Below are 22,322 nucleotides of genomic sequence, written 5' to 3'. Positions count from 1 at the left end.
GTCAGGGTCTCTGGTGAAGAACTCAGATGGTTTAACGAATATTTGTTGAACAGGAGGAGTGGGACCAGGAGCCACGGGGGCTGGCGGAACGACTGGAGCTGAGGAGGCAGAAGCTTGCAGCTGACGTTTAATGGAATAAATCATACCTCCGAGCTCCTGAAGGTTGGACTGGACCATTTTCTGGTGAGTCAGCACTTGATGAAGAACCTTGTCCAACCCGTCGATCCGCTCCTCCGCGGAACCGGGGGTTGTCTGCTCGCTCTTGGTCTCATTCTGGGTCTTTTGTGGCTGGAGCATTTCTGTTAGGAGTGCGCGGGGAACCCAGATGTTATGAGACCCAGAACGAGGCAGACACAGGGGAAGTACAAAAGAACAGTGTTTATTATGTACAGTGCTATTAAAGTCCACACGCTGCTTCTCAGCGGCTCTTGGAAAGAGGGACGACAGGTTAATGTTTGTCCAACGGGGAAGACCAGAGTGGTTTGTTTAAAGAGCGTCTTGTCCTTACAGTCCAAACCCGAAGGAGGTGAGCTGGTCCTTCAGTCCAGGGAGAGAGCAGCAGAGGGAAATCCAACAAGGGTCCAAGGGGAAACGAGGAAGGCTGGCAACTGGAGGCAAAGAGGCACGAGGGATACCAGACAGGCCGAGGGATCCGTGTCAGGCCACGAGGAGAATCCAAAAACACGAAGGAACCAGGAAACATGAGAGGTGATATGCTCCAGCGTTGAGTCACACCGGACTGCAGCCTTAAGTAGATGGAGAGGCTCATCAGGCTGATGGCTGCCAGGTGTTGGTAATCAGCGGCCATCAGCAAGGCAGGCTGCAGGCAGTGGGACCCTTACACAGGTAAAGCTAAGACTGAGGACAGAGGACTCTGTTGGCCTGAATGACCCTGATCTCAAAGCAAATACTTTGAAAAAAGTAAGTTTAAAATATAGATTGATTGATTATGATTCAATTTCTGTGCTTGTTGATTACAGTTCAAATGAGAGTTGGTTTGCAAATAATAAAATATCTCTATATTTTATTTATTTATTTATTTCAGAATGTCATTTTGAGTCTCTTCTTGACTTCTCTCTTTCAGCTCCAGGACAGATTGAAGGAGAACGGAGTAAGGGCAATCACACTGAAGTGGCGAGTGCAGCCTGATGGAGAAATATTTCAGAAAGAACGAAAGAGAAAGAAAACTGACTTGTGAAAACAAAACAAAAAAACAAAACAGATTGTTTGGTATACTGTATATTATCTGGGCCCTTAAGCAAGGCCCTTAACCCCACCATTTGCTCCCAAAAACAGGTCTCTCTTGAAAATGAGTTCTCGTGACTCAATGAGACTACATGTATAAATAAAGGGTCTATAATATATATATATATATATATATATATATATATATTACATAACCTTTCATTTAATGGGATTTGACAGGGTTTTGGCAGGGTGGCCCCTTTTAGGGCTCTGTATCTTGGAATTCATCATTCCAGGTTTGAACGAGTTGTGTGGTGTTAGGTTTGAATGTGTGGCCTGCATCTCAGTGTCATCTGCAGTCTTAAAAATAGATCAAGAGAATCCAGCTAAACAAAAGAGACAAAAATATTATACTTGGTCAACAAAGTCCATGCTCAATAATCCAGGTACACAATCCAACACGTTTCAGTCAGGTCAGCTAGACAGTTTCTTTTTTTGTGCTGAAACGTTTCGCCTTCGATCCGGAAGGCTTCATCAGTCAAGGAAACACACAACAAAACTGATTCTTCCCCCAACAGCTTACTCCAAAGTGGAACAAACCAATTCTGCTTGTGATAAGATGGTCTCTTTGGTATGCTCCCACTATCCCACTGTGCCATCTGTAGTAGATGGTTGTATGTAAAGAAAAACAAGAATTGACAAAGTGATCCTAATTATTTGGGTTGGTGATATTATTGTTGCAGCCAGTGATGAAAATGTTTTGAAAACTGTGAAAGAAATGTGAACAGTAAGGTTCAAAATGAAAGATATGGGTAAACTCAAATATTTTTTTGATTTTGGTCAAACTGAAAGTTGTGTGTGAAAAGTCACAAGAGATGCATGTATATATGTACAAAAGATAATATGTATGTATGTATATAGAATATATATTTGGAGTGTAAACATATTTGAGTTTATTTAAAGCTGACAAAGTGAGCTCAAGTGGGGGTGTTACGATATGTATGCTCTCATTTGTACTTTTATTTTGTATTTTATTTTGAAAGAGCACTTCCTGTGCTTCCTGTATGGAGCGTATATAAATGCGAGAGTTTAATAAAAATTTCCTCTTCTTCTTTGATGAAACCAAGAAGCTGACGTCGTGTGTTTATTCCTCTGTCCCTTTTTACTGGTATTTCTTCATTATCACGTAAATTCTGCTGGAAGAATCATCTCTGCTAACAATAAGTAAACACTTGATTCAATAACTTTTTGAGAGTTAATGGCACAAGAAATAGTCTGACCAACAGCTCTCCTTGTGTGACTAGAGCACACCCTAAGTCCTGACTTTAATTCAGTCCAGATGTTGTGGAATGACCTGAAGTGAGCAGCTAATGTGAGGAAACCCACCAACATCCAGAGTTGACGCTGTAATGGACTAAAATTCCTCCAAGTTGATGTGTAAGACTGATCAACAGTTACCAGATATGTTTAGATGCAGTTATTGCTGCATGGGGGGGTACACCAGATACTGAAAGCAAAGGTTCACATACTTTTACTACTCACAAATTTGTAATATTGGATCATTGTCCTCAATAAATAAATGACCAAGTATAATACATTTGTCTCATTTGTTTAACTGGGTTCTCTTGGTATACTTTTAGGACTTGTGTGAAAATCTGATGATGTTTTAGGTCAAATTGATGCAGAAATATGAAAAATGATAAAGGCTTCACACATTTTCAAGCACCACTGTACTTACATTACATTGCACTCACTTCCATCCTCATGAAGTGCTTCGAGCGACTAGTCATGCAACACATTAGGTCCTCCCTCCCCCCCTCCCTGGACCCCTACCAGTTTGCATATCGGTCAAACCGCTCGACTGATGATGCCGTCGCCACTGCTCTTCATTCAGCCCTCACACATCTGGACAAGAAAGACACCTATGTCAGAATGCTCTTCATCGACTTCAGTTCTGCATTCAACACAATCATCCCACAACAACTCATCTGGAAACTGGACAGTCTGGGTCTGAACACATCACTGTGCAACTGGCTGCTTGACTTCCTTACCGGAAGACCACAGGCAGTACGGGTTGGCAGCAACACATCCAGCATCATCACTCTGAACACGGGGGCCCCACAAGGATGTGTGCTGAGCCCCCTTCTGTTCACTCTACTAACCTACGACTGCTCTCCATCACACCCCTCCAACCTCTTCATCAAGTTTGCGGACGACACGACTGTGGTAGGCCTCATCAGCAACAACGATGAGTCACTCTACAGGAGCGAGGTGAGTCGGCTGGTCTCCTGGTGCAAACGCAACAATCTCTTGCTGAACACAGAGAAGACCAAGGAGATTGTTGTGGACTTCAGGAGAACTCAGACAAAACATGCTCCACTATCCATCAACGGTGTTGTTGTGGAAAGGGTGAGCAGCACCAAGTTCCTGGGTGTGCACATCTCTGAGGACCTCTCCTGGACCATCAACACAGCAGCAGTGGCCAAAAAGGCTCACCAACGGCTCTACTTCCTCCGCAAGCTGAGAAGAGCGAGAGCCCCCACCCCCATCATGACAACCTTCTACAGGGGGGCCATCGAGAGCATCCTGATGAGCTGCTCCACTGTGTGGTACGGGGCCTGCACAGCATCCTGCCGCAAATCCCTCCAGCGGATCGTGAGGACAGCTGAGAAGATCATTGGCACCTCTCTCCCCTGCCTTCAGGACCTCCACAGCTCTCGCCTCAGAAGTAAAGCCCTCTGCTGGGTGGGAGATCTTGACCACCCGCTACACTGTTTCTTCAACCTGCTGCCATTAGGGCGGAGACTGCGTAGCCTCAGTTCTAGGACCAGCAGACTGTGGAACAACTCCGTCCATCAGGCCGTGAGGATGCTGAACTCTCTGCCTGCCCCCCCTCAGCCCCCTCTCCCACTTCTGCCACCCTGCACACACTAACTCAGCTTCCTGACACCCCCCCCCCCTCACACCCCCCCCCCTTCAAAACTGCTCTGGGACATTTATTTATTTTTATGAATAGTTTATGAACTCGGTCACTTTAACAGCCTACAAGCTCACTCTACTGTTTTATTGCATTATATTTTGCACTACTGTTATGATCAACTCGTCCTGTTTATTCTGGTATTGTCATTTCCACTTAATCACCTCATCAGTACATAACTGTGACTCTATATAGAACCGGTATGCACACCTTCACTTTACTAAGTTTCTCAGGTTTATACTTTATATTGCACTATTGTTTACTCTGGCCTTGCACATCCATTATCTACCTCTCATCATGTTATTGTCTTCAGTCAGCGTCCCTTTGTCTCCTGTTAGTCACTATTGAGCACGTTGCATCAGAGGTCCTGCTGCTGTTCACTTTTATATTTTTTTATAACTAGTTGTGTTAGTTTATTTTTGCTAATGTTGTTGTTTGCTGCAACTTGAGTAGGAGTGTAATGCAATTTCAATTTCTATGTATGTCCTGTACATATGCAGAATTGACAATAAAATCAATCAATCAATCAATCAATCAATCAATTTGTGTGTATAAGTACGCAGTGTATAATTATATAGTTGATGTGTAAGTATATTGTGTGCACGTGAGTTGCGTGAACTCTAGTCAGGTAGTCCGCTATCATGAGCTCATCTCTGGTTCTGCAAGGCCTCCTCTGAAGAGCCATCAGCCATGGTAGCCATGGAGGTCTGGATAGAATAAGAGCAGAAAATGTTATGTACAGATAATAGTAAAGTTTTTTTCTTCTTCTTTCAGCTGCTCCCTTCTTCAGGAGTCGCCACAATGAACTAAAGTGCCTTGCGAAAGTATTCGGCCCCCTTGAACTTTTCAACCTTTTGCCACACTTCAGCCTTCAAACATAAAGATATAAAATTTAAAATTTTTGTGAAGAATCAACAAGTGGGACACAATCGTGAAGTGGAATGAAATTTATTGGATGTGTCATATTTTTTTAACAAATAAAAAACTGAAAAGTGGGGGGTGTAATATTATTCGGCCCCTTTACTTTCAGTACTTTCACCTCACTCAGATAATATAGCCCTGTAATGAATTATCTGAGTAGATATGTATAATTTTACTTAAATAGTTCTTTGTTTGCTTCTATCCTTTTTTTTTGCTAATTCTCTGCTACTAATAATGTTACTTTAAATTTAAATTTGATCAGAATAATATGTTAATTTCACATTGTTTTGTAATTTGAGATTGTCTTTTGTTCTTGTGTTCAATAAAGTAAAAAAAAAAAAAAAATACACAGAGACAGGCGGTAAATGAATGCTTTATTATTATTATTTTTAATTATAAGACATATAAAACATCTGGTTGTTAACCAGTCATCAGCATCAACAATACAAACAAAATACCAGGGGGAACGGTCAGTGAATACTGCCCTCTCGTGTCCGGTAGCTTTGAACGCAACATAAAACGTCATCAGGGAAATGACTCTGTTACGCATGCGCTCTAGAGAGTTGATCAGATTCAAACTTGACGGCGGGCAGTTGAAGCCTTACAGTTAGCACAACAGAAGCAACACAAAGTTCTTTAAGGGACATTACTTATATCAGTTTGGAAAATGACCAGCACGTTGAAGGGAATTACCCTTAAAGGAAGTGCGGAGCTAGTGGCCGAGTTCTTCTGTGAGTATTATTGTTCGTGTCGTGTTTCCAGCAGCACTTAACGCGTTTTCCACACGAGAACGAGCATGCTACTACTGGGCCTCCAATCCGGTCAGAACTGCAACGAAACTGAGGAAAACCATCTGAAACAAAGTATTTGGTGTAAGCAGTACAAACCGCTCGTAGCTCGCAGATATTGCAGAAAACAGTTTATTTTGTCGGGAATGTTAATGAATTCAACGTGTTCACAGTGAAGTGATCCGCCCATCAGAATCCTGTGTGTCTAAATAAAGGTTGAATGAATGAAAAAGTGTGACGGAGAACAGATCTTTTCTTAAATCGTTCTTATTATGTTCTGTTTTTAATAACACCGTGTCTTATTTCATGCCGAATGTTTTTAAGACCTCAGTTTTTTCGAAAGCCCGCATGCACTCGGTCTGGTAATTATTTATTTGATTAGAAATCGTGATCAAAGTTACTTTCTTCCATTTTGCGGACGAGGTTCTGCTCGTTGCATGTACTCTGTCTGCTGGCATGATGATTTCTGGATTACACTGAAACTATGTGGGGTTTTATTTATTTGTACAAACCGGATTCCAAAAAAGTTGGGACACTAAACAAATTGTGAATAAAAACTGAATGCAATGATGTGGAGGTGCCAACATCTAATATTTTATTCAGAATAGAACACAAATCACAGATCAAAAGTTTAAACTGAGAGAATGTATCATTTTAAGGGAAAAATCTGTTGTTTCCAAATTTCATGGCGTCAACAAATCCCCAAAAAGTTGGGACAAGTCCATTTTTACCACTGTGTGGCATCCCCCCTTCTTACAACACTCAACAGACGTCTGGGGACAGAGGAGACCAGTTTCTCAAGTTTAGAAATGGGAATGCTCTCCCATTCATGTCTAATACAGGCCTCTAACTGTTCAATCGTCTTGGGCCTTCTTTGTCGCACCTTCCTCTTTATGATGCGCTAAATGTTCTCTATAGGTGAAAGATCTGGACTGCAGGCTGGCCATTTTAGTACCCAGATCCTTCTCCTACGTAGCCATGATATTGTGATTGCTGCAGAATGTGGTCTGGCATTATCGTGTTGAAAAATGCAGGGTCTTCCCTGAAAGAGAGGACGTCTAGATGGGAGCATATGTTGTTCTAGAACCTGAACATAGTTCTCTGCATTAATGGTGCCTTTCCAGACATGCAAGCTGCCCATGCCACAAGCGCTCATGCAACCCCATACCATCAGTGATGCAGGCTTCTGAACGGAGCGTTGATAACAACTTGGGCTATCCTTGTCCTCTCTGGTCCGGATGACATGGCGTCCCAGTGTTCCATAAAGAACTTCAAATCGTGACTCATCTGACCACAGAACATTTCCATTTTGCCACACTCCATTTTAAATGACCCCTGGCCCAGTGCGAACGTCTGAGCTTGTGGAGCTTGCTTAGAAATGGCTTCCTCTTTGCACCGTAGAGTTTCAGCTGGCAACAGCGGATGGCACGGTGGATTGTGTTCACTGGCAATGCTTTCTGGAAGTATTCCTGAGCCCATTCTGTTATTTCCTTGATGGTGGCATTCCTGTTTCAGGTGCAGTGACGTTTAAGGGCCCGGAGATCACGAGCATCCAGTAGAGTTTTATGGCCTTGACCCTTACGCACAGCGATTGTTCCAGATTCTCTGAATCTTTTGATGATGTTATGCACGGTTGATGATGATAACTTAAAAGTCTTTGCTATTTTACGCTGGGTAACACCATTCTGGTATTGCTGCACTATCTTTCTGTGCAACAATGGTGGAATTGGTGATCCTCTTACCATCTTGGCTTCTGAGAGACACTGACACTCTGAGAAGCTCTTTTAATACCCAATCATGTTGTCAATTGACCTAATTAGTGTTAATCGATCTTCCAGCTGTTCATTATATGCTCAATTTCCCTTTTCCAGCCACTTATTGCTACTTGTCCCAACTTTTTTGGGATTTGTTGACACTGTGAAATTTTGAATCAACATATTTTTCCTTTAAAATGTTACATTTACTCAGATTAAACTTTTGATCTGTCATCTATGTTATATTACGAATAAAATATTGACATTTGCCATCTCCACATCATTGCATTCAGTTTTTATTCATAATTTGTTTAGTGTCCCAACTTTTTTGGAATCCGATTTGTACTTTTAAATTCCCACCATTTAAAGATGTTCATCACACAACATCTGACCTTTAAAAACATAAATGGTTACACCTGAGCTTATTGTACAGACTTTAACTTAAAATGTACGAAATCCGTGCCTAAACATTTAGCATTTATTGTTGAGGTAAAGAGCGGCGCGGTGGCACAGTTGGTAGAGTTGCTGCCTCTCAGCAAGCAGGTCACCAGATCAAATTCCAGCTGGGGCCCTTTCTGGATGAAGTTTACATGTTCTCTCAGTGCATGTGGGGGTTTTCTCCTGTTTCCTCCCACAGACCAAAAACATGCATGTTAGTCTGATTGATAACTCTAAATTGTCCCTAGGTGTGAGTGAGAGTGTGAATGGTTTTTGTCTCCATGTGTCCCTGTGATGGACTGGAAACTTGTCCAGGTGTCTCCCGCCTCTCACACAGTGATTGCTGGACATGGGCACCAGTGACCCCTGTGACCCAAAACGGAAGAAGCGGGTAAAGATACCCGAAAGATAAAGATGTGTAAAGATAAAAAGATGGATGGCTGTTTAGGTAAACTTTGTTAGCAAAATATCTCTTTAACTACTTGACAGAGAAATGAAACTTTCAGACAGTAAACATCAGATGTACATCTACAACTGGAAACAATGTAATTAAAGATGGCTTCCACAGCTAATCAATATTAGCCCACCAAAAAATAATTATAATGCAGTCAAATTAGCAGATATTTAGCTTAAACTTAAAGTGGTAGTAGCTGAGAGTCATTCACAATACATACACAGAGATGTTGCATAATGTTTATTTAAAGTGCCCTGATGCTGCTCAGTAATCCAGGTTGAAAAATCTAACGAGGGAGTCTGGTCCTCTGGACGGATTAAAAAAACTTGTTGAAACGTTTTGTCTTTTATCCAAAAGACTTCTTCAGTCCGAGGAGCTGCAACAAACTCAGACCTGACTCAACCTGTTAGGTTCATTTAAAGTTTGATCAAAACGGCTACAACTTGTCATTTCCCATAGTTTAAAACTCTTTTGTGAGTGGTAGTGAGCGATGTGTATTTCTTCAAGGAATGCTAGAAGTTTATGAGTCATAATTTTTTTAATGTAAAGTAGTTTTCTGTCCCTTTTCTCTACTGATCTATGATATATGTGGCATCACCACCTGTGGTTAACTGAGTTTCTGTGGTGTCTGAACCTTCTGGATTCCTCAGCGTTCGGCATCAACAGCATCCTGTACCAGCGGGGCATCTACCCTCCGGAGACCTTCTCCAGAGTCACTCACTACAACATGAGTCTGCAGCTCTCCACTGACCCCAAGCTGAAGAACTACCTGACCAACGTGGTGTCTCAGCTCAAAGGTTTGTCTCAAGAGACCGTCCTGCCTGTCAACTTCTTAATCCTCCACAGTGTCCTTGAGTGTGAGTCTTAAGGTATCTGAAAACCCCTGCAGGGACTGTTCTCCCGCTCTTTCTGCTGCAAGTTTTATTTACTTCATGCCTCTTTTCAAACGTCTTCAGTTTCCTGAGGTCTAGATAAAAATGTGTGGCATGCACCTTTCTCCGAGCACTGCAGGAATGCTGTCTTCGTTGTAGTAAGTGTCTTTCCTTCAAGCTGGTGGAAAATTACCAGGACTTGACTGTTACTCTGAAATTCTTACTAGGATCCTACGATTTCTGTGAAGAAGGAAAGTGACAACAGATGGAATGAGAATTATCTGTATTGTTACAGAATTAGTTATTATTCAATGTGACTATAAATCTGCATTTTCCTGAACAATCTAAGGCCCTGTCCACCTGGGAATAGCATTTTTCTGAATACCCAATTAAGTAATTATTTTTTTGTTAGTGTTAGTGCTGTCCTCATTCTGGTGCTGTCTTTGTTTGCCTTTAGTCATTTTTCACTTCTCAAACTAAAGATGCATAAAGATTCTAAGTGTCACAATGCCAGACAGGACAAGGGAGGAAAAAAAACAACAACCTAAAGATGCACAGTATTAGCAGCATGAAAGCAAAGTTCTATTTCGTATAAGCTTCGCCCTTTAAGGCCTTCGCTTTAGTGGGTTTATCCCGTTATGCGCAGCATAAGCACTGAAAAAATTTAGTCCACGCCCACCTGCTGTGTGGGCCCCACCCGTTCCGTATAAATTACGTTAAGAGCGGGAAATCGGCTCCCATTTTTTCTTCAGCGAGCTAAAATAGCACTGTCAGAAGAACAAAGAAGGAAAATTGTGTAGATGACCAACCTTTGTTAAGGATGCTTGGCCCGGCAGTCGAACTCCGGTCATCCGGTGAGTTCTCCTCCCCGAGGAGAAGATGACGAGCAGTCTTATTTCAAGGTAAGTGCCGAGGAATATTTCCCAGTGACAGGTCACTACACGCTTCCCAGTGACAGGTCACTACACGCTGGACAACGCCATCTTGTATTTTTTTCCTCTTATCGCCAACCCTCGGAGCGAATCGGATGGTTCTTCCGGGACAGGCGTGCTCAGCTGCAGCCCCCGCTGCTCATTCCCTCCTGGGGAGCGTAGTGTCGGTGGAGGGGGGCTGAGTGAATGCTCACCCCACCCCACCTCGTTTTCGCATCGGCCATCACACCGCTCCCGGCCGACGGCGCCCTCAGGGGTTGCCCGGCGTAACCCAGGAGGAGGCTGACATGAAAGGACCCCTTTTTTACGTCCTACGTCTTTCCCGCCAGTTCGGATGATCCGGCGGGAAGGTTGTTACTGGGCTCCATTCCGGCTCACCGTCTTGATCCATATGGCCTCGTGCTCCCAACAGGAGGTCCTACGGGCGAGGCCACAGACGGGTTCTTTCCTGGTAGATTGGGGGAGCCGGTCTCCACAGTCCGCACCCATCTCCAGAGCAGGGGTTCACTGAGCGGAAAGTCCCTCCGTGCCCTCTGGAGCCGAGCCTGATGGAGGCTTCATTGGATTAAGATGTCGAGATGGACCAGCGTCCCGTGCCTCCGGTTAGCATAACCGAGACGGTGACACCGCTCTCCAACTGAGCTCACCAGCATGTGTTCCACACGGCCGCAGCGAACAACACATTACGCTGTTGGCGTACACGTTCAGAGGCGAGAAGAGACGGTGGCCCTCTGTCCTTCGGCTCACTCCGCTCTCACAGCGGCTGCTGCTAACGACGCTGCCAGCCCCTGCAGTACGCTCAGTCTACAGGTCAGCTGACGTCATCCTCAACCGTTGCGCCTCTTTTGCTGTCTGCCGCCCCGCATCGCAGCCGGAGAACGGGGTCCCAGAAGCTCTCCTGGCCCGTCACTCCACCTTCCTCTCAGGAGAAATGCAGGAGTCCGTTGGTGATCCTCTTTTCATCAGCTAGAGATCATTTCAAGATGCTCCACAGCTGCTCAACGCCTCCCCAGCTCTGCTACGCCAGCCCCTCCCGTCAGACGTCCCAGGCAGCCGGAAGTTTATTTTTTTCCCGGATTTCGCCAACAGGGGGCCCTCCAGGACAACAAACAGAGCTCAACGGAAGGTAATCAGGTGTCCGGTCGCTGGAGGTGTGTTGATGACACTGTGAAATAACATCATTTTATGATGAAGTGTCTTTAGCCAGGCTGTCAGCATGGTTTATCTGACAAGCGGCCCCATCACACACACTCATCACGAATGAGCCTTTTTAAGGTTGTTTTCATTCACTGTCAGCGGTGCCGATGCGCACTCCCGCGCCATGAAAGCGTGCACGCAGCTCTCAGCGCCTGCCGTTCATGTCAACGTTCACGTAAGACCACGGTACGAGCTCAGCAACGTATCTCGCTCCCGGCAGAAGCGACACACGTTTTGTCATTGCAGCAGTGTCAACGCGCGCTCCCGCAGCGTCAGCAGTTTCACAAGCCTCACAGCGGCTCTGCTTCTTTATCCTCGAAGAAGGTTTTCTGAATTAATACTGCAGCGCATGGAATCATTCTGAAGTTCACGTGACTTGCAGCCAAGAATGAACGTATTTCTGCAGACCGAGCCAGGGGTAGCCTCGCTTCACTGATGCCGCGCGCTGCTTCCTGACCGCTCCAGTGCCAACACGCGCTCCCGCGGAGTCAGCAGCCTCACAAGCCTTCACAGCGGCTCAGCTCATACATCCTCGAAGAAGGGGTTTTGTCTGAATTAATATTGCAGCTCGTGGAATCACTCAAAAGCTCACGTGACCCGCAGCAAACGATGAACGTTTTTCTGCAGACCGAGCCAGTGGTAACCCCGCTCCACCGTTGGCGCGCGGTGCCTCCTTACCGCACCAGTGCCAACGCACTCCCCCGCGGCAATCCTGTTTTAAAGCGTCGCATGAGGACGCACACACACGACCCTTCAGGGCGCGTCGCCTCATATGTGCACCCGCTTCCGAGCGTTACACCAAGCAGCTGCACTCAACGTGAACACAACACATGAGCCGTTTTCCCGCAGCAACACAACGTCTTGCATCCTCGGGGACGCGCGTGGGCTTTTTCTCTCTCATTCAGCGCGCTTCAGTTCACATCAGCATGTATGTGAGTTTCACAGCATAAATGCGTGCCCGCTTTATAGCTTGTAACGGGTGGCAATGAACGCACGCCTCCAGACGGATGGGCGAATCGTTTTCATCCGGGATTCACGCTGCAGTTCAGCTTAAACCCCGGTGTGGAGGAACTCTGTGACGTTTTTTCTGTCATTTATGAACAGATCTCGTCCCCTCTAGTAGAAGCTCAGGAAATTATTTTTTGAAATGTAATTTTTAGAATCTCAGATGGAGAGGAAACACAAGGTCTCTCTCATCACTTCCTGGTCCCAATGAACCGGAAAGATGAGATTTATTCTAGATTGTCAATTTTCTGAGCTGTGAGAAACAACACTCCATTATGCGCTCGAGCCGCTTTAATTCTGCGTTATCTGGACACCTGCCGTTGAGCAGCTTGTATAGACAGGGGGCAGCAGTGCAACTCACGTGAATCGGTTGAGTGATATCAGCTGTTTTCCATCAGCAGATCTACGTCACACACATTTAATAAGCTGTGGAGCCGCTGTGGCTCCCCACACAGCAGCCTTTTAAATGTTTTGGAGTGTCGCACGGGATCTTTGAATGTGACTCAACACTGACCTTGAGCTGCAGAATCATCAGAGTTTGTGATTCTCAGACAGCAAGTGACTGTTGCATACATACTAGCAGGAAATGTATGCATTTTTTCAATCCATGTGTCACATTGTGAGACAGATGCTGTGTGGGACACATCCAATCTGTTCTCTATTGGAGTGGGTACATCTCATGTATTCCACCCAGAACTAGGACTCAGACACGGTAGAATCCTACCAGCGTCTGCGGACGTGTAGCAACACGAGAGAACGCTCAATGTCAATTATAATTTCATGGAGCCATAGGACGATCCACCGCTGGGTGGACGTGCCTGCTCACAGCCTGTGGTCGTAATGCCTTTCACCTTCTTCTCTCCCTCTGGTATCATGGTTTTTTGAACCGAACTCAGGAGGAGGGACTGGCAGCTCCTCTGCCCCAAGTGCGTGAACGCATCATGGTTCCCAGGCCTACGACATTTTTTATCAGGGCGCTCGTGGAACCTGCCGTGGAGTGGGGACGCTCCCCTCCAGGCGGGAGGAACGATCAGGAATTAATAAGAATAGGCCAGCACCTGTGGTTTGGCCGCTGTGCAGATTTTTGAGAGGATGGATCTCTCGCAAGATGTAGTGCGTACGATTCAGGAGTCATGTGCTGCATCCACCACAGCGCTGTTCACATCAAGTGGTCAGTTTTCCAACGCTGCTGTACAGAAAGGCGTAGAGGCCACTTCATGTCCACTGGACGACATGCTGTCTTTCTGCAGCAGCCGAAGGACAGAAATCTGGTGTCCAGCACGACTGTTGTATGCTGCAACCGTGTTTTTTCTTTTGTCTCAAAGTTGTCGTAGACAGAACAACCTTTAATCATCCTCTGACGGAGCATTTTGTCTCAGATTGATATAGCGGCTGTGGGCCTGTTGTAACACAGGAAACGTTCAGTGTCAATTATGCGCTTCTCTGAGCCCATGAGACGAACCACCGCTGGGGGGTGGATACGTTTGTCCACAGTCCATGGCCCAAAATGCTTCTGTATGCGTTTTTTCTCCACCTCCTCTGATCTTACGGTTTTTGAACCGAGCTCAGGAGGAGGGATTGACAGCTCTCCTGGTGGCTCCGAGCGCGTGGGTGCACCATGGCTTCCAGTCCTGAAACACCTGCTGTCGGGGTGCCCGTGGGAACCGCTGTAGAGGGAGGACGCTCCCCTTCCAGGCAGGAGAAGCGACCAGGAGTTACCCAGAAATAGGCCAGCACCTGTGGGTCTGGCCGTTGAACGAATCCACTTAGAGAGGATGGGTTGCCCACGGGATGTAATGCGCACAATTCAGGTTTCTCGTGGTGCATCTACCACAGCGATGTACACATCAAAGCGGACAGCTTTTCAGTGCTGATGTACAGAGAAGGATGTAGAGACCTCTTCATGTTCTTTAGGTGGCATGCTGTTCTTTCTGCAGCAGCTGATGGACAGAAATTTGCACCCAGCACGTTTAAAACGTACACTGCAGCCATCTCTTCCTGACATGAAGGTTTCTGAGACAGAACAGGTTTTATCATCCGCTGATGAAACATTTTCTAAAAGGTGTACAGAGACGCAGGTCTGTCTCACACCCACTTGTTTCCAGTGGGATTTAATACTGGTCCTGCAGGTCATGATCAAAGCTTCATTTGAGCCTTTGGATCAGGTTCCACTTAAATTCTTGTCTCTTTAAACAGCACTGCTGCTGGCTTTAACATCCGCTAAGAGAGTGAGTGTTTTTATCTGCCCTATCTGTCGCTCCGTCATGTCTCAGAAATTAGGCTGACAGCAGATCAGCTGATTTTAGATCAACCCAGCTTTTATGCCTAATACATCACGAGCTCTTTTAATCAAGAGCGATATCGTTGGAGGGGTCGTCCCCCCCCCCACCCCTTTTCACACAGATCAGATGAAGTAACGTCTTTTTATCTTCTCTGTCCTGTGCGGGCGTTGACGTGTTACATAGCGTGCACAGCTGCAATGCGTCAACATTTGTTTGTGTATTATAGAGATGCATCTGCAGGCCGCCCGTTATCCACCCAGCGCTTGTCACACTGGCTGTGCGAGACTATTTCCGAAGCCTACAGAGCATCAGAATTAGAGTCTCCTGTCAACCTCAGAGCACACTCTATCAGGGGTATCGCTTTCTCGACTGCTTTACATAATGGTATGTCAATGCAGGACATTTTGCACTGTGGCCGCGTGGTCAACACCCTGCTCATTACTCGCCTTTATTTAGGTGATGTGACGGCCTGTTCCATGATACATTCTGCCTTTAGTGTTTACAGAATGAACATTGTTGTTTCATGGAACTCCGTTTTATTCACATCTGTCTGCATGCATTACAGTGTGAGATGTTATCAATCACAAGTTGTGACTGTTATTTGATTCTATTGTCATTAATCAGTTCACGACTATTGTTACCAATCAGTTCATCTGATTAATAATCAACTCTCTTGTTATTTTTAATCTGTTCATATGGTTCAGCCGTAAACCGGTTAGTTCATGGCTTTTTTCAGAGCTTTTCCCTCCCTGTTGATGTTTCCGGGGCGTTCTTGCATTCAGAATGCATAGTTACACAACATGCGTCTGACATGCGTATGCACATGGGAGCTGAGTGATTAGACTTTTTTGCGCAAGCTTCTGCTTCATACGGTGTTCGAATGGACCCAGTGAGGCGAGGACCACATTGGCTTCGCCTTTTACCCTCTAAAGCGAAGGCCTTAAAGGGCGAAGCCTATACGAAATAGAACCTTGGTTACGTCCTGTAACCCCAGATTCTGAGTATAAGCGTAGCCCTTTAAGCGTCGGGCCTCACTGGCTCCAAAATGGCTGAAGAAAAAGCTATTTTGGGAGCCGATTTCCCGCTCTTAACGTAATTTATACGGACCGGGTGGGGCCCACACAGCAGGTGGGCATGTACTAAATTTTTTCAGTGCTTATGCTGCGCATAACGGGATAAACCCACTAAAGCGAAGGCCTTAAAGGGCTACGCTTATACTCATAGAATCTGGGGTTACAGTATGTAACCAACGGTTTAAAACATTTGGCCTGAATGATGAATTAATAAGACTAGCTGGAAGAAACCCTCCCCACGATAGTTTAATTAGAACCAAGTCTACCATTTTGATTAAACAATATATAAATCACCTGTCTGGAATAGACTGAGAGGTGATGCTTCACAGAAATCGTAGGATTTGTAGGAAAATATCAGATTTGACCAACTAACGGTAAGACCTGTTTAACTATATTTTAAAACATTTCCTTAAGGAGCAGAAATGAGCTGGTGTATTGGGTGGGATTCACCGCCTATCATAAAAACTAGAGCTCGACCAATATGGAAATTTTGGCTATCACCAATGCTGATATTGGGAGAGAAAGGCACCCGCCGATAATTCGATATAATGGCTGAAAACCTTTTAGCTTTGTCCACCCCCAAGAATGTAAGAAAACTGAGTGGAGTGGGGCTTGTTTATTTAGCACAGCTGCTAGCAACCATGAAGCTAAGCTAATCAGATCCACACTATACCTAGACCCGTAGGTTTATAAGTGGTGCACTGGTCATAAAAACAGTCCTCATGATGTGTGCTCACATTTTCTATCCTCCACTATCGACCATAAAGTTATCAAGTGTGTTACAAAAATATAAATTAAATAAAGAAACACCTTTCACTGTTCATTGTTTAAACAGTCTGTCACGTACGGTGAAGGTCTATTTAGTATTGACCGCAGCAGCATTTTTTCTTTGCAGAGAAGATTTCAGACAAACAATGCATTTAATTGAGGACGACAAAGATAACGTTACACTGGTTGTCCTCACAAACTGGAACCTCAATCTGACAGAACTGATGCTATAACTACTAACAACGGTAGTAGTTATGAGGGGCTAATGTTGTGAAGGTGGTGCCGCTGAACACTAGCGTTAGCTTAAGAACTTGAGTTTATGACAAGCAGGTTGGAGGATTGAAAATAATTTGATTGTTGATTAAATTCTTTTTTTTTTTAGTTTAAATAAACTTACCATTCTCTGATCAGCAAAATATGCTACACAGTATCACTCCCTGCTTCGTCTGTGCTGAACCAAAAGTGAAACTTTTTTTAAAATGACCATGACTTGAAAGTAGTCTTCATGTGCCCTCTGCTGGATACATTGTACAATTACAGCTGGTTCCAGTATTTTAGGGATTAAAAATTAGAAGTGCTTATATCGGCGTGTAATGGGACAAATATCACAGATGCTGATAGGTCACCAAACAGGTGCTGGTTATAAAATGAGAATATCATGAAAAAGTTGATTGATTTCAGTAATTCCATTCAAAATTTGAAACTTGTATTATATTCATTCATTACACACAGACTGATATATTTCAAATGTTTATTTCTTTTAATGTTGATGATTATAACTGACAACTAATGAAACCCCAAATTCAGTATCTCAGAAAATTAGAATATTGTGAAAAGGTTCAATATTGAAGACACCTGGTGTCACACTAATCAGCTAATTAACTCGGAACACCTGCAAAGGCTTTAAATGGTCTCTTAGTCTAGTTCTGTAGGCTACACAATCATGGTGAAGACTGCTGCTGACTGGAGATGCACCGATCTGATACCAATATCGATATTGGTCCTGATATCGGAAAATCTTCTGGATCGGGTATCGGTGACAATGTGACCGATCCATGACTGAGCAGATCTATTCACTCTAATTCTATGCTTTGTGCTCTGAGTGATATCACGCGCTGGCAAACTCACCGCACAGATTGTTTTCAAAATAGAGCGAGCGAAAGGCTGAGCCATCTGGAAAAATTTCACACTACCTCAGCCAACACATTTGACAGCTACGTGCAATACGTGCACAGCGACAGTTCCAAGGGATGGCACTAAAACTTCCAGCTATGACACTACCAACTTAATCAAGCATCTGTATCAGATCAGTATCGGCCAACACTACACATCGGAAGGGGAAAAAGTGGATCGATTCATCCCTACTGCTGGCTTGACAGTTGTCCAAAAGACGACCATTGACACCTTGCACAAGGAGGGCAAGACACAAAAGGTCATTGCTAAAGAGGCTGGCTGTTCAGAGCTCTGTGTCCAAGCACATTAATAGAGAGATGAAGGGAAGGAAAAGATGTGGTAGAAAAAAGTGTACAAGCAATAGGGATAACCGCACCCTGGAGAGGATGGTGAAACAAAACCCATTCCAAAATGTGGGGGAGATTCACAAAGAGTGAATTGCAGCTGGAGTCAGTGCTTCAAGAACCACCATGCTCAGACATATGCAAGACATGGGTTTCAGCTGTTGCTAGGGCTGGACGATATGGCCAAAACTTTTATCACGATATATTTCTTAATTTCGGTCGATAACGATATAATTCAATATCGATATAAACAATATAAAAGCCTCAGAAAAACTACAAACTATACAAATAAATTAATGTTCACCTTTTATTTGTATTTAGCCTTAAAAAAATATAAATCACTGTGAAATAAACATGAAATTCTCAACGTTGTCAATATTAATAGTTTTAACTTTAAACAACAACTTTAAAATTGGCAGCATTGAAATTTGTTGTTATTGAAATACAATTTTGGGGTGTCGTTATTGATGAGAAGCTGACATGGAAATCTCATGTAAAATACTTAAAAATAACAATCAATTGCATTACTGTATAAAGTAAAAGGGTTTTTGAATGACAAAGCTTTGTTTATATTGTATAATGTAATGATTGTTCCATATTTAATCTATTGTAATGAAGTTTGGGGAAAAGCATGCAAAACAATTAGGGATGCACCGATCCACTTTTTTTTTTTTTTTTTTTTTTTCCGATCCCGATACCTGAATCTGAGTATCGTCCGATACCGATCCAGTTCCGATATCATCATCATCATCATTGATTTTATATGAGGCTGTAATAATCTCCTCTCAAGTACAATTTGTACAAATATATGCATGCATGTCCAAAAAGGCAACTTGAGGTAAGTTTTATTAATGTTGGATAAGTTTTAAAGTTAGAATTAAATTCTGCTAACACAAAACATGTTTCTTTTTATTCCTAATTTTAAAGTGGATATTAAAGTGATTAATTTAAGTGATTGTTTAAAATTGTTTTATATTTTATACGGGGCAGATATAATTTTTTCTTCTTCTTTCTGCACTCTTTTCATTCACCGTTTTCTTTTTGATGATTTATTTTTAAATTTTGTTTCATTTAAATGAATGAATAAATGAATTAAATTAAATAAAATGTTATGGCTTCAAACATCTGCTAAGTTCATGGCATAAACCAACAGACATGTTCCTGTTTTTAGTATTTTACATCACTTTATAATGTAGCTGTTTTTGTTTTTAATATATATAATTTTCAAATAATGTTTTTTTTATGATTGTCTACTGTTGTACTGATATCTCCTGGAGGGTAAACTATATCTTGACTGCAAGTATCAAGCTGAGAAATCCTTCGTTTTCTACAAGTGATAGTGGTTGGTCATTAATTATGATGAAGTTTAGCAACTTCTCTGTAAACATTTGAGCTCCATGGTTTCAGCGACGTCTTCTTCTTGTTCAATCTGAAGCAAGCAGCCTGATTTGGGGCAGCCGCGCTCAGTCTGTCCCTCCTCGGAGACAGGCAGACTGAGCGGGGCAGATTGGACGCGGCTGGCCGGGGTCGAGTCGCCTGTTTTGTGTTGAGCAAAGAGCAGCGCCCCGCTGAAGCCACGGAGCTCGAATGTCCAAAGTAAAACTAACTTTAACGTGGTTTAATGTGGCGCTATGGCTCTGCAGATATTGCACGTTGCTGTCTTGTTTTGTGGTGTTTCTAGTGTAAAATACTTCCACACAGCTGACATGTTTACATGAAAAGTTGGTTAGCTGTTAGCCACAGTGCTGCTAACTCAGTCGTCACATTGTAGCTGGCTGCAAACTATGAACTGGATTTCCTGAATGCAGGGGCGGACTGGGACAATAATCCAGGCCGGGAATTTTGATACCATCCCAGGCCACCACCACCTGATTAACGCAAACCACCAAGACTGAGTTCAATTGAGCGCACTTTGAATGCATGTTGTTTGCACACGTCTAACTGAATACCTACATAAATCTTTCTTCTGTGGTGCAATAATCCGTCCTCAAATCACATAAACTGAAATTATGTTGCCCTATATTTTGCTATGCATAAGACTGAACTTAGTTTTTTGGATTAAAGACAAAAGTTTCAACAAGTTTTTTTTTTATTTGTCCAGAGGACCTGACTTAACTTTTTTAGATACAAAAAAATCTGAATTCCTAGACATTTCAACATTAAACTTTTTTCAGATCCTAACCCATATTATAAAATTTGCAATATTCTTTGTAAAAACTTAAAAACATTTGTTATATTAAGTCAGTTTTGGCCCACTTAGGTCCTCAAAGTGAAGCTAGCATGTGGATATTAAGCTGTGCTGATAAACTGTGCCAGAGTTCAATTTTTTCAACACAAGTGTTTCTCTTACCTGCTCCATTACGAACAAACATTAATTTATAGCACTTAGCAGCATCCGCGGCCAGAGCTTTTCTCTTTTTTATCCTCTCTCTCTCTGCTCCACCTTTCCTCTTCTTTGGCTGTCTCTGTTGCTCCATTCTACAACTCAGAGATGCACGCACCGCGCGCCAACACCGTCGGGAGCGCGAGTCCTAGGGCGGGGAGGGGGGCGGGCGCAATGTGTGTGTGTGTGTCTCTGCTCTGTGACACACAGAAAAGGAAGGGAGGGGGCCGGCCTGGCCGGGGGATGTGCCAGGCTTTCTCCGTCGCTGCAGTGCAGCGTGAGACCTGAGCCCAGGCAAAAGTGAATTGTTTATTTAAAATAATAAAGTCCGTGCGACCCGAACCGAGCCTTTAGTCCCGTTCCTCGGCAACCAGGCCACCGGGAAGTGTCCCGTCGTGCCCGACGGTGAATCCGCCACTGCCTGAATGTGAGGCGGGTCTTATTACTCTGGGCTCATGAGACACGCCGCCGTTCAGGAAATCCATTCCATAGTTTGAAGCCAACGTGCATCATGGAAATATCGGCAGGTGGATCGGAAAATCCGATACGTAAATTATGCTGGTATCGGAGGCCGATACGGCTACTGGATTGGATCGGCCCCATCCCTAAAAACAATTACAAATCCTATTTTTATTTTTACAAAAAAGAGCTATAAGAATTATTAGTATTATGAAGTTCTATGGTCACCCAAGTATATTATCTCATCAGTTGAAATTATTAAAATGTTATGATTTGGTTGAATATAGTATTTTACAAGGCGTGTATAAAGCTCATAAAAATATTAGCCCCAAATATTAAAATTTGTAAAAAAAATAAAATAAATAAATATAAAAAAAGGAGAGTCATTATAACCTTAAGGGAATGGAAATGTTTGTAAAACCTCCATTTAGAACTAGTGTGAAGGAGCTGTGTTGTAATTCAGGGAATAAGATTATGGAATTGCCTTGATATCACCATAAAAATTTCTAAAACAATTTATATGTTTAAAAAGATGATGGTTAAAGTTGTTGGGAAAGTATAGTACCAGGTGAAGGATACCAAAAGTTTTTTTGTTTTCAGTTTGGAGATTGTTCAAGTCAAGGTTGTTGATTGTTTTTGTAGTTATTTTGTATTTTTTTAAATAAGGGGCAGATACAAATTTTTTTTTCTTTCTGATGAATTTGTTTTATTTTAAACGAATGAATAAATGATAAAAACAAACAAAACCAACATGCAGCGCTGAGGGTGTTTCAGGGACACGTTTGCTCAAACTTTTATTGTGCTTCATCTTGTGACTCATCATATTCTATCAAGTGGAACAAGTTAGATGTTCCAACCACTAGTTACAACGACTCTCCGTCACATTTTGCAGCACACTGACTGAAACCTGCAGTTCATCAGATCTTAAGCCTGGTATCCACAGGTCTGGTTCTTGTTGTAGCCTGTTGTGTCCGGTTCTAGTGGGACCTCTATTTTTGTGTCTCCACTTTGCCTATAGTTCCCGTTTAGTGGGCGGAATGTTCACCTCTAGTGGGCGGATTATTAATATTAACGCACCTTACCACCTGGTGGCGGTAGTGCTACATTAAGCTCTTTTCTAAGCACCACTAACATGTGTTAGAAGAAGAGTTGGAAAACAACACACAACCAAAATGGATGACCTCCGTGAACTTGGAGCAGAACCAGCCGCACAGCCCGTCCTGGTCGCTGTCCCACAAGATGGAGAGCAGGGCCGAGGTGTCAGAGATGCTCTGATGGAGTACCTCATGAGCTGTAACTTATCCTAATTCCACCCCT

At 43.5% G+C, this 22,322-nt stretch overlaps 1 protein-coding gene across 1 annotated transcript in view; it reads left to right on the top strand.

The window, feature by feature from the left end:
• Positions 1 to 5,639: 5,639 nt before the first annotated feature.
• mad2l1 (MAD2 mitotic arrest deficient-like 1 (yeast)) overlaps positions 5,640 to 22,322 on the top strand; it is a 48,306-nt gene continuing 31,623 nt past the window's right edge. The window contains exons 1-2 of the mRNA XM_037682094.1: positions 5,640 to 5,814; positions 9,168 to 9,314. Of these exons, the coding sequence (XP_037538022.1) occupies positions 5,751 to 5,814; positions 9,168 to 9,314 (211 nt within the window). The 5' untranslated portion in view covers positions 5,640 to 5,750. The remainder of the gene's footprint in view (positions 5,815 to 9,167; positions 9,315 to 22,322) is intronic.

Source organism: Nematolebias whitei, chromosome 1 (assembly GCF_014905685.2).
Source record: "Nematolebias whitei isolate Nwh7 chromosome 1, NemWhi1, whole genome shotgun sequence".
In the NCBI taxonomy this organism is placed as follows: domain Eukaryota; kingdom Metazoa; phylum Chordata; class Actinopteri; order Cyprinodontiformes; family Rivulidae; genus Nematolebias; species Nematolebias whitei.
The sequence above is the reverse complement of the archived record's forward strand: the minus strand, read 5'-3'. Positions and strand labels throughout refer to the sequence as shown.